Below are 12,987 nucleotides of genomic sequence, written 5' to 3'. Positions count from 1 at the left end.
TTGGCCCAAAGTCATCCAATGGCTTTCATGCCTAAGGCAGGACTAGAACTCACTGTATCCTGGTGATTGGTCCAAAGTCATCCAATTGACTTTCATGCCTAAGGCAGGACTAGAACTCACCGTCCTGGTGATTGGTCCAAAGTCATCGAATTGGCTTTCATGCCTAAGGCAGGACTAGAACTCACCGTCTCCTGGTGATTGGCCCAAAGTCATCCAATTGACTTTCATGCCTAAGGCAGGACTAGAACTTGCAGCCTCCTGGTGATTGGCCCAAAGTCATCCAATTGACTTTCATGTCTTAAGGCAGGACTAGAACTTGCAGCCTCCTGGTGATTGGCCCAAAGTCATCCAATTGACTTTCATGTCTTAAGGTGGGACTAGAACTTGCAGCCTCCTGGTGATTGGCCCAAAGTCATCCAATTGACTTTCATGCCCAAGGCAGGACTAGAACTCACCGTCTCCTGGTGATTGGCCCAAAGACACCCAGCCGGAGTTCTAGTCCCACGTGAGACCTGAAAGCCAGCTGGGTGATTTTGGATCACCAAATTATATATTTTAAAAAGTTGTAAATGAAACTTAAAATGAATAGAAATAAATTTGAAAAACTGCATTTGTATCTAGAACAAACTGGTGAAAATGAAAGACAGGAAACTTAAATCAAATCTTTCTTTCTTCGCCGCTGAAATGCCCTCTTAAAATTCCTCTTCCTTTCTCTCTGCTGCAGCTTGTTATGGAATATTGTTTAGGATCAGCTTCAGATTTACTAGAAGGTAAGTCCTTTTCATATTTTTTATTACATGCAAATTACATGTAAAATTAATTACATGCAATTACATGCAAAAAATTAGACTTGGGCAATGTATTGGAGACAGTTTCTCAAACTTTAATAGTAGTTAGAAGTGTTGTGTTGTCATGTTTACTTAAGTGGCTTGTTGAATACACTGAATTTCTATTTCTATAATAGCAATAGCCCTTAGACTTATATAGTGCTTCACAATGCTTTACAGCCCTCTCTAAGCAGTTTACAGAGTCAGCCTCTTGTCCCCAACAATCCGGGTCCTCATTTGACCCACCTCGGAGGGACGGAAGGCTGAGTCAGCCTTGAGCCAGTCAGGATCGAACTTCCTGGCTGTGGACAGAGTTTAGCCTGCAATACTGCCTTCTAACAACTGCAACATTCTTTCCTTCTTCCTTTCCTACCTTCCTTCCTCCTTGTCTTCCATCCTTCCTTCCTTTCCTCCCTCCCTCCTTCCTTTCTTCCTTCTGTCTTCCTTCCTCACTTCCTTCCTCCTTCCCTCCCTTCCTTCCCAAGCAATAGCACTTAGACTTATATACCGCTTCACAGTGCTTTCCAGCCCTCTCTAAGCGGTTTACAGAGTCAGCCTATTTGCCCCCAACAATCTGGGTCCTCATTTTACCCACCTCGGAAGGACGAAAGGCTGAGTCAACTTTGAGCCAGTCAGGATCGAACTCCTGGAGTGGGCAGTGATTCAGCCCTGCAGTACTGTATTCTAACCACTGCGCCACCATGGCTCTGCGCTGTATAAACCATGGTCTGTAACTACTGTGCCACATAAACCATGGTCTGTAAGCCACAGTGACTTAAGACGTCACAATACATCAAGCAACAAGACATTAAAAAAATATAGAAAACTGACGGCAGGAATATATTATATATTATAATGATTGTTGAATTCAGCTGGGTTTTTTTTATTTTACTTTTTTGCCCTACTGCCAGAAAAATTTCTAATCGTTTTTTTCCCTTAACTATTACTGAAATAATCTTTTTCTTTATTTGATATTCCTCTTGCAGTTTTCAGCAAAAAGGGCATATATCCACTCATGGACTTCATAAGGGATGGAAGGTTATCTAAACCATCATTGGTAGCTTGAATTTTAGGCTGTGTGTAGCTGAAGAAGAAATCTTGAAATGAGAGTTCACCATCTTGGGAACTTTTAAGATGGGTGGACTTCAACTCCACCCATCTTAAAAGTTCCCAGATTGGTCGCCCCGCTTAATGCCATTACTGCCCTGCTAACAACGCCTCTCTCTTTCCTCCAGTTCATAAAAGCCTTTGCAAGAAGTGGAAATTGCTGCAATCACTCACGGTGCTCTTCAAGGATTGGCCTACTTGCATTCCACAACCTGATCCTCGGTCCTCCCTCTGCGTCTCTCCTTGCCTTGATTCCTGCTCCAAGTCACAAAATGAAATTCAGTGGTGAAAAAAGGAAGGTTGTACATTTGGGCAAGAAAACGAAATGCACAGGTACAGTATAGGTGGTACTTGGTTCAATAGTAGTAACTGCGAGATGGACTTTGGAGTCCGAGTGGACAACTATTTATATAGGAGCCAGCCGTGGGCAGCAGCTGCCAAAAAAGCCAACACAGTTCTAGGCTGCATCAACAGAGGGATAGAATGAAGATCACGTGAAGGGTTATACCACTTTATAAGGCCTTGGTAATAAGGCCACACTTGGGATATTTGCATCCAGTTTTGGTCGCCACAATTGAAAAAAGGATGCGGATCTAGAAAGAGTGCAGAGAAGAGCAAGAGAGGATTAGGAGACTGGAGACTAAAACATATGAAGAACAGTTGCAGGAACTGGGTATGTCTCATTTAATGAAGAAAGGATTAGGGGAGACATGATGGGAGTCTTCCAATATCTCAGGGTTGCCACAAAGAAGAGGGAATCAACTATTCTCCAAGGCACCTGAGGGCAGAACAAGAAGCAATGGGTGAAACTAATCAAGGAGAGAAGCAACTTAGAACTGAGGAGCAATTGCCTGATAGTTATGTTAACTAAGCTCCACGAGCGAGTACGTTCAGCGAAGCGTTGTGAGAGTTGTGTTGGAGAACACACAAACCAGCATACAGAGAGACTGCAGTTTAAATAGGCTTTTACTTTCGTGGAAATAGAGGTATCAGAGTCCATCAAACAGTCCAAGTCATACACGGATAAGACAGTCAGTCATCAATGTCTTTCAGTTAAGGGATAATCCAAATAACATAGTCCAGTATCAGAACTCAAAGTTTGCTAGCAGTTGCAAAACTTACAATAGCTCACGGCACTTCCTAACAGCCAGCTTCCAAAACACTCAGATCAGATCAGCCCAGCATCTACAAAACAGAGAGCTAACAGTCATGTGGCTCCCTCTTATGGCCGATTGAGGAAACAGCAACCATCACATTTTACAGTATGATTTAAAGAAACAGGCACAACATTGTTACATGATATATATATATTGCCAACCCAACCGTTAGAATTATATTCCTACATTCTCCCTTTGGTAGGACAATATACAAATCTTACAATCTTAATCCGTATTCCTTGCAACAACGTTTATGCTTTATATTACCTTGGGCCTTAGTAAAGTGATCTGCGATGTTGTCTTCAGACATGCAATACTCCAGTGAAACGAATTTACTATTCACACTTTGCCGAACATTCAGATATCTTATTCACTATGTTTGACCTAGTTTTTACAGCAAGATTGGATGCCATCTGAATTGCTGCTTGATTGTCTTCATGAACAACAATATTCTCGTATGTCAATCCCCATATCAAGTAGGAGTTGTTTATAACAAATCAAATCTGTACATAATAATGACAGACATGAGAACTCAGCCTCCATAGTCGATAGACGTAAATGTTTTTGTCTAATAGACCGCCGTCCAATTAGAGCCTTTCCCAGGAATACAACAAACCCTGATGTTGATTTCCGTGTAGACACATCTGTAGCATAACTTGCATCAGCTATGCAGATAAGCTCAGATCATCCTTAGGTTCTAAATACAATGCATAATGCATTGTTTGCTTAAGATACCTTAATATCCTCTTAGCAGCTTGCCAGTGCCTTTCAGTAGTTCATACACGTCTAGCTTTTTGCAATGATTTTGATTCCTTTTCTATTGCATGCTTTCCAAGCTTTCTTCAGTTGGTAGATTTATTTCTTTCTTACTGTTCCTCAGTTGGATATAGATTAATTCTTGCTCATTAGCAGGAACCTTATTTGCCTGACATGCTATACCTGATACCTGTCAGGTGGTCTGGTTACACGCCTGATACCTGTCAGGTGGTCTGGTTACACGGGTTGAACGTCTAGGTCAGTGTTTCTCAACCTTGGCAACTTGAAGATGTCTGGACTTCAACTCCCAGAATTCCCAGCCAGCAAATGCTGGCTGGGGAATTCTGGGACTTGAAGTCCAGACATCTTCAAGTTGCCAAGGTGAGAAACACTGGTCTAGGTATTTCAGGACTCACCAGTGGACTCTCCTGTATAACCTGCTCTTGTTCTTCTGGTTAGTCATATACTTCTTCCTTAATTTCTTTCACTGTTTTCTTACCTCATCATTAGGGACTACTTGGGTGTCGATAATTACATCATCAGTTGTTTCTAATTTATTCCACCCCACGTGTTCTATAAACCCAGCACTGCGCTACAGTAAACCTTAGCTGTGCCTTTCTCCCAAAACCTAAATGATCTATGGTTAGCCTCCTATCCTACAAAAAATAACTGTCGAGCTCTATGTTGCCCTTTCACTCTCACTTGTGATGGTATATGCACCCTGCTGGGGCTCCGAATGTATGTAGGTAACTCAGGTCTGGTTTTCTGCCATGCCACCTAGTGAATGGCAATTGTCGTATTCGCCACATTATTAAAACATAATTACTACAGATCATAGCTTCACCCCACAGTGTTTCCGGCAAACCTGAATCAGCTATCATAGTTCGAGCCATGGCCTGTAATGTTTGCCCCCTTCATTCTACAAACGAGTTATGTTGTGGCCTATAAGGAGCAGAACGTTTGTGCCCGATTCCAGCTGTTTTTAACATTGTTTGGAATTTATAATTGGTAAACTCCATCCCATTATCAGTAACTACAGTAATAACCTTGCTTTCATCTTTCTTTCCACAAACCTCAGCCAATTAAAGAAATGCTGAAACATTTCTGTTTTGTTTTTATTAAGTAACAGAAACCGTATCGGGAATAATGATACTCAAAACATAACAGGCACCTCCCAAACTGGGTTTCTTAGGTCCTATTATATCAGCAAAAACAACCTCCAGAGGTTCCTTTGTTTTTAAAACCATTCAGTCTGTTTGCTGGAGTAACTTTGCTTTTCTCCTGATTGCAAACATTGCAGTTTAAATATTTTCTGCGTGATTTTAGTTTTACTCCCTGCCAACTTAACAGTTTGCTGCAGCATCTTGAAATTAATGTGCCCCATGCGTCTATGTAGTAAATGTATGCATTCGTCATGGGGTTAACATTATGATAAGCTGTGTTAGCCATCTGATCATCCGGTATAACATACAAACCGTTTTTTAAAGTAGCAGTAACCTGTTACCCTCCTTTTCAATAATACAGATATCTCCCCTAAAGGTTACCACATAGCCAATGTTAACCAGAGCCCTAACTGATAGTAAGTTGAATTTCAGGTTAGTACATATAACATTGGTAACTGCTCATTTAGGAATGAACAATGTGTTACCTTCACCAGATGCCCTCACCTTCCATCCATTTGCCATGTTCCTTGCTCGTGGTCATTTTTACAAACCTTTTTCTATCTAGCAATGCACTGTGATGCTCGCTATCAACAACCCACAAAATGGTTTACAGGTGCATTGCTAGACATAGCCAAAGTAGACATAGCTAAGTTGACATTAGCATTTTTCTAGCTCTCCGGCATTCTGTTGTTTCGCCTTTTTACAGAATCTAGCTATATGTCCCTTAGCCCCACAAGAAACATTTTCGAACAGTATAGGCAGTAGATGACTCCTCATGTTGTGGTGGTGTCTCTCTCAGTTGTTCCTTCTCCTTGACTTTTCCAACAGTCGTGCAGTAATGTCAGTCAATGTTAGTTCATTTCGGGTTAGGACTTCAAGAGAAGATACAAAAACATCATAACTCTCATCCACGAGGAGAGTATGATATAAACTTGATGTAGCTCAGAAAATTAGTTCTTTTTCATGTAGCTCCTGAAAAACCCCTTTCATAAAGGTTAAGTGAGCTAAGATATCTCCACCTCTCAGAAGACGTGCCCTAAACAGTTTGCGTGTACGATGTATGTGTGCACCTACAGTGTCACGTACATAAATCCTCTTCAAATTCTCCCAACATCTTGCAGCAGAATTTTCTCCACGAATAAGTATTAATTGTTGGTCATTCAGTGTTAGACCTAATACACAACGCCCATTCGTTGCATCGCTGAAAATCCGCTATCTTCTGGGCATCACCATCATTATCTGGATTCAAAGCAGTTACATCCGGTGGATTCTGTACAGCATCCCATAAACCTTTCCTAAGCAGGGGTAGACTGCATTTCATAGACCAGGAAACATAGTTTGTTCCATCCAACCGGGTTATCATCGATAGGCTTGTTGATGGGTCGCTCGCCATCTTCTCCAGGATAGTAAAATCACTACAATAAACAGCTGTCTGTATGTGGTATTGCGTGTCAACACCAACTCTCCTTTAGCTATGTCTGGTATACTCTGGGCCCATAACCAGTGTTAGGTAAGCTCCCCGTTGGGAGAGCGAGTACGTTCAGCGAAGCGTTGTGAGAGTTGTGTTGGAGAACACACAAACCAGCATACAGAGACACTGCAGTTTAAGTAGGCTTTTACTTTCGTGGAAATAGAGGTATCAGAGTCCATCAAACAGTCCAAGTCATACACGGATAAGACAGTCAGTCATCAATGTCTTTCAGTTAAAGGATAATCCAAATAACATAGTCCAGTATCATATAATCAGGCCGGTACACAAAGTTTGCTAACAGTTGCAAAACTTACAATAGTTCACGGCACTTTCTAACAGCCAGTTTCCAAAACACTCAGATCAGATCAGCCCAGCATCTAACAAACAAGAGCTAATGGTCGTTCTGGCTCCCTCTTATGACCGATTGAGGAAACAGCAACCAATCACATTTTACAGTATGATTTAAAGAAACAGGTACAACATTGCTACATGATTTATATATTGCCAACCCAACCCATTAGAATTATTAGTTATTACTAGAACAATTAACCAGTGGAACAAGTTGCCTCCAGAAGTTGTGAATGCCCCAACACTGGAAGTCTTTTAAGAGAGACTGGACAACCATTTGTCTGAAATGGTATAGGGTTTCCTGCCTAGGCAGGGGTTGGACTAAATGACCTCTGAGGTCCCTTCAGTTGTTCTATATTCTATTTGTGAACCTTCTGAATCAGCTGTTTTCTGCTTCTCCTTCCCGAGTTTTGGGTTTCAAAGGACAAATCTTTCAATGCTGAAGTGGCATGGTAGGGCCACCAGAGAGGGAAAGGAGATATAAATAAATTCCCTTTTATGGAGACAGAATGGAGCATCATCATCATCATTTATTGGGATCTTTAAAAAAATGTTGTATTTTTTAAAGAAATAACTTACGAAGCAAACTTTAATTTTTAGAAAATTACCCACCTGAGTGGGTGTTAATTATTAGTACTCAACGTGAGCCCAAAATTCCTGTTGCTAAGCAAGTCCGTTGTTAATTGAGCTTGGCCCCATTTTACAATGCTTCGCTCCACGGTGAACCACTGCGGTCGTTAAGTTAGTAACGTGGTTGTTAAATGAATCCAGTTTCCCCTATGACTTTGCTTGTCAGAAGGTTGCAAAAGGTGATTGCATCACACACACACACACACACACAAACGGGACAGAGCAACGGTCATAAATACGAGTCAGTTGCCAAGCACCTGCATTTTGATCAGGTGGCCACGGGGGTCGCTGCAACAGTCGTATGAAAAACAGTCAACACACTTTTTCTCTCTCTTTTTTGTAGACAGATTTTTATTGTTTTTTCCCTCTATAACATCTTACAATAATATAATACAATACAATGCAATGCAATGCAATACAATAGCAGAGTTGGAAGGGACCTTGGAGGTCTTCTAGTCCAACCCCCTGCTCGGGCAGGAAACCCTATACCGTTTCAGACAAATGGCTATCCAACCTCTTCTTAAGGGCTTCCAGTGTTGGGGCATTCACAACTTCTGGAGGCAACTTCTGTTCCACTGATTAATTGTCCTCACTGTCAGGGAATTCTTCCTCAGTTCTAAGTTGCTTCTCTCCTTGATTAGTTTCCACCCATTGCTTCTTGTTCTGCCCTCAGGTGCCTTGGAGAATAGTTTGACTTCCCTCTTCTTTGTGGCAACCCCTGAGATATTGGAAGTCTGTCTCCCCTGGTCTGTCTCCCCTGGTCCTTCTTATCATTAAACTAGACATCCCCAGTTCCTGCAACCGTTCTTCATATGTTTTAGTCTCCAGTCCCCTAATCCTCTTTGTTGCTCTTCTCTGCACTCTTTCTAGAGTCTCCACATCTTTTCTACATCGTGGCGACCAAAACTGAATGCAAATATTCCAGGTGTGGCCTTCCCAAGGCCTTGTAAAGTGGTATTAACCCTTCACCTGATCTTGATTCTCTCCCTCTGTTGATGCAGCCTAGAACTGTGTTGGCTTTTTTGGCAGCTGCTGCCCACGGCTGGATCCTATTTAAATGGTTGTCCACTAGGACTCCAAGATCCCCGATTCACAGTTATTACTGTTGTGCAAGGTACCACTTATACTGAACCTGTGCATTTTGGTTTTCTTGCCTAAATGTAGTACCTTACTAATCATCACATTAACATTGTTGTATCACCATACCTGTATATATCAATCTTATATCGCTTCTATATTTATATACATTCACCTACAATTCTATACATTTCTTTATTGTTTCTCGGTCGCTGAATTAACTTTATTCCTCTTATGCAACCATTCATGCCAATTATCCAAATTTCATAGTATTCAGACTCTTTTTGTCCTTTAATCTTAGCATTAACTTGCCCATTTCTGTGCAATCTGGAATTTTCTGAGTCACTAATTCATCTGGGGAATATCACTTTGTTTCCAACACTGGGCAAACATTATCTATCTGTAGTCAACAGGTGTATCAGTATGTATTTAATTTTCTTTCTATATTTCCCATTGGTTGTTCCCAGCAGAAAGAGTTCCGGTTTATATTCTATTTGTCCCTCTGTAATTTGTTGCATCTATTTCCAAATTTTAATCCAATACTTTTGAGTTTCCGAGCAGCTCCACCACATATGATAGAAGGTCCCTTGCGTTTTTCTGCACTTCCAGCAGGTCGGATTTTTTTCAGTGATGTTGTAACTTCAAGCTGTTGCTAAGTGAATGGTTGTAAGTCAAGGACTACTCATATTGTCTTTTCCCCCCTTTGTGGATCAACCTGTGGCTTGCCTTCCTTTCTTTCCCAGGGACATCAAGGCAGGGAACATTCTTTTGACGGAACCCGGGCAGGTGAAGCTGGCGGATTTGGATCGGCTTCCATCGCGTCCCCTGCCAATTCATTTGTTGGGACTCCCTACTGGTAAGCGGGGTGGTGGTGGGGTGTTCCCTAAGTTAAAAGTGCTTAAAAGAGAAGGAGAGAGGCTAGAAAGGGGGGGAGGAAGAGTAGGAGTAGGGGAGAGGAAAGGGAAGAAGGAATTGGAAGGAGAGGAGGGAAAAAGGAATGGAGAGGAGGGTGGAAGGGAGAGGAAGAGAAGGAGAGAGGGTGGGAAGGGGGAGAGGAAAAGTAGAGGAGAGGTAAGGGAAGAAGGAAGGGGAAGGAGAAGTTGGAAGGGAGAGAAAGAGAAGGAGAGAGGGTAGGAAGGGGGAGAGGAAGAGTAGGAGTAGCGGAGAGGTAAGGGAAGAAGGAATTGGAAGGAGAGGAGGGAAAAAGGAAAGGAGAGAAGGGTGGAAGGGAGAGGAAGAGAAGGAAAGAGGGTGGGAAGGGGGAGAGGAAAAGTAGAGGAGAGGTAAGGGAAGAAGGAAGGGGAAGGAGAAGTTGGAAGGGAGAGAAAGAGAGAGAGAGGGTAGGAAGGGGGAAGGAAGAGTAGGAGTAGCGGAGAGGTAAGGGAAGAAGGAAGGAAAGGAGAGGAGGAAGGAAAAGTAGAGAAAGGAGGGTGGGAGAAAAGAAATGGAAAATAAGGTGGTGTTGCAAAAGAAGGAAGGGATGGTAAATAAAGCAACCCAAACTGTGTATCATAACCTATTAAATGGAATAAGAAATGTATAAGAATGACAAATGTAAAGAAGAAGAAGAATTATGTGAATGTATACTTACAATAGTATGCAAGAGAATAAAAAAAATTTGGAACAAAAAAATAAGGCCAAGCCTTATTTCGGGGGGGGGGGGGGGTTATCAAAAGAAAATTAGACCCGTGTTTATTTTCAGGGGAATACAGTAATTAAATTAATCAAAACGATTCACTTACTAAATTTATATGCCATCCGTTCTCTCTTTCAAATCTCTTTGGCAGGTTACGGTGTCATAAAATAAAACATAAGAATTTGTGCATCAGAAACATGAAAAGGTTTTAAACGTGTCACGAACTATCCATTACTTTGGATTGCTCTTCCTCCTTTTAACTTTGTTTTTTAAAAATAATGAACGTTTATCGTTTCATTGCTTTTAACGTTGCAAGCGGCCCAAGGCCTGCTTTGAAGCGAGATGAGCAGCAAACAAATTTAATAGCAACAACGAGACAAAAAGGGACCAGTTCACAAACAGAATGGAGATGGGATCTTCTGGTCTACTACTAACCACCCCCAAAATGGGACGCCCCTTTCGGAGCGCAAAGCCAGTTAGCAGATCCCTTCTGGGAAGCCAGGGAGGTGGAGACAGAACTTACTTTGAGGGGCTGTGAGGAGCCAAGCCGAACCAGGCAGAGCTAAGTCGCATCCAGGTGCCAACAGCCGCCAATGTGGGGAAACATTCCTGCATAAAACAGCACGAGCAGCAGAACAGCTGATCTGGCTCTTCGCGCCTAACGCTGTGTCTTTCGTTTGCTTTTAGGATGGCCCCAGAGGTGATCCTGGCCATGGACGAAGGGCAGTACGATGGTAAAGTTGACGTGTGGTCTCTTGGGATCACCTGCATTGAATTAGGTGAGCTCCCCCCCCCCCCCCCCCCGTGGGTCCACTTGGGTCCCTGGCTTCCGTTCTGCCGGCTCCTTTGCAAGTCGGCCATCAGCAGGCACACAGGGATCAACCACAGCTGCACGCCTTTATAGCAATAACAATAGCAGTTAGACTTATCTACCGCTTCATAGGGCTTTCAGCCCTCTCTCTAAGCGGTTTACAGAGTCAGCATATTTGCCCCCAACAACAATCCGGGTCCTCATTTAAAAGAGATCATCCATAAACCCAAAAAGGGAAGAAAAAAGGACGCAAACCCTCCTCCGTAGCACCCAACACCCAAATAAGATTGACCCTAGGCCCAAGCACCAAGCTGTAAACACCCAGTCAAGGAACCACCAACTTAGACAACCTAACGGTGTACAACAGCCTAATAAATAAGGAACCCCCCCCCCCCAAGAACTCTCCCACTGACACCGATAGAGCAAGCCACTAGTATATAAAACCGGAGCAAACCCCACTCACTCCCTACAAGCACTGATGCGGTTACCTAGCTGGGTAATGAAATGTCCGCGAGAAACAAATACTCTTCAGAGAGGCTAAAGCAGCGATGGCAAACGTTTTCGGCACCCGAGCGCCCAAAACAGAATGCCCGTGCAAGCTGGAGCCTGGGAAACCCAAAGACCAGCTGTCTGGCACATGCACGCCGAAGTGGCGCAGTGGTTAGGGTGCAGTACTGCAGGCCACTTTAGCTGACTGTAATCTGCAGTTCAGCGGTTCTAATCTCACCGGCTCAGTGTGACTCAGCCTTCCATCCTTCCGAGGTGGGTAAAATGAGGACCCAGATTGTTGGGGGCAATTTGCTGACTCTGTAAACCACTTAGAGAGGGCTGAAAGCCCTATGAAGCGGTAGATAAGTCTAACTGCTATTGATATTGATATTTTGATAATTTTGGGTTGTTTTCGGGCCGTTTTCAGGCTGTTTTCGGGCTGTTTTCTGGCACCCCGGCGCCAGTGAAGACCAGCGTGCAGCTGGTGACGTTGCGTGTGCCCACGTGTGCCATAGGTTCCCAGAGTCGTCCTCCTCCTCTTCCTTCCTCCCTCCTCCTCCCCTATTTTTTTTTTTTAATAAATTGGTATGCAGTCCCCTTCTCCACTAGGCGAACGTTCAGCTTATAACCCCTAAATAACAGAACCAAACAATGGTGGGATTAAAACATCAGACCTTAAAACGGGGGTGTCAAACTCAAGGCCCACGGGCCAGATCCAGCTGTGGGGGACACCCCCCCCCGCAACAGCAAAGGGCCAACCACCAGTAAGCAGAAGATTGCAGGAGGCCGTCCCAGCCGAAAACGGGAGTTGGGGCCCCCCATTTTCACTGGCAGAGCACTTGGGCCACCACAGGCGCCCTGATACGAGTGATATTGAGCTGGCAACATGCCCACCCTGGCAACGCAACACACACACACACACACACGAGGTCAAACACAACCCTGATGCAGCCCTCAACAAAATCAAGTTGGACACCCCTGCCGTAAAAGCTAGCCTAGTGATGGCTAACCTTTGGTTCTTGGGTGTCAAAAATGTGAGCACGCCTATGCGATAGTGTGCCAGCACCCATAATGCAAAGTGCGCCCCCACATGCGCATGTGTGACAACCCCACCCCCCATATGAACTGCACTGCTCACCTCCAACCTGAGCTTGGTCTTTCCTCCGGGGTGGAGGGTGGGGAAGGCCCTTTTCGGCCCCCCTAGGCTTCAGGAAAGCCCCCGGAGCCTGGGGAGGGTGAAGAAAGGCCTCCCCCAGCCTCCAGAAGCAGGAAACGGATCATTTCCGAACTTCCAGTAGTCCCACTGGGCCTGTTTTTCACCCTCTACAGCAGTGTTTTCAACCTTGGCAACTTGAAGATGTCCGGACTTCAACTCCCAAGGTTGAGAAACACTGCTCTACAGACTATGGAAGCTTTTCTGGAGCCTGGGGAGGGTGAAAACGCCCCCCCCCCCCCGGTCTTCTGGAAAGCTGAAAATCAGCTGGCTGGCGCGCACATGTGCACTGGAACTGATAG

The 12,987-nt window shown here is 43.9% G+C and overlaps 1 protein-coding gene across 1 annotated transcript in view; it reads left to right on the top strand.

The window, feature by feature from the left end:
* Window positions 1-12,987, top strand: part of TAOK1 (TAO kinase 1) — a 136,447-nt gene that overhangs the window by 56,013 nt on the left and 67,447 nt on the right. The window contains 6 exon segments of the mRNA XM_032216150.1: window positions 725-774; window positions 2,063-2,139; window positions 5,605-5,623; window positions 9,280-9,332; window positions 9,335-9,392; window positions 10,860-10,951. Coding sequence (XP_032072041.1) covers window positions 725-774; window positions 2,063-2,139; window positions 5,605-5,623; window positions 9,280-9,332; window positions 9,335-9,392; window positions 10,860-10,951 — 349 coding nt within the window.

This window comes from Thamnophis elegans, chromosome 4 (genome assembly GCF_009769535.1).
Source record: "Thamnophis elegans isolate rThaEle1 chromosome 4, rThaEle1.pri, whole genome shotgun sequence".
NCBI classification, from domain to species: Eukaryota; Metazoa; Chordata; class Lepidosauria; order Squamata; family Colubridae; genus Thamnophis; species Thamnophis elegans.
This window is presented reverse-complemented; position numbering and strand designations above follow the sequence as displayed.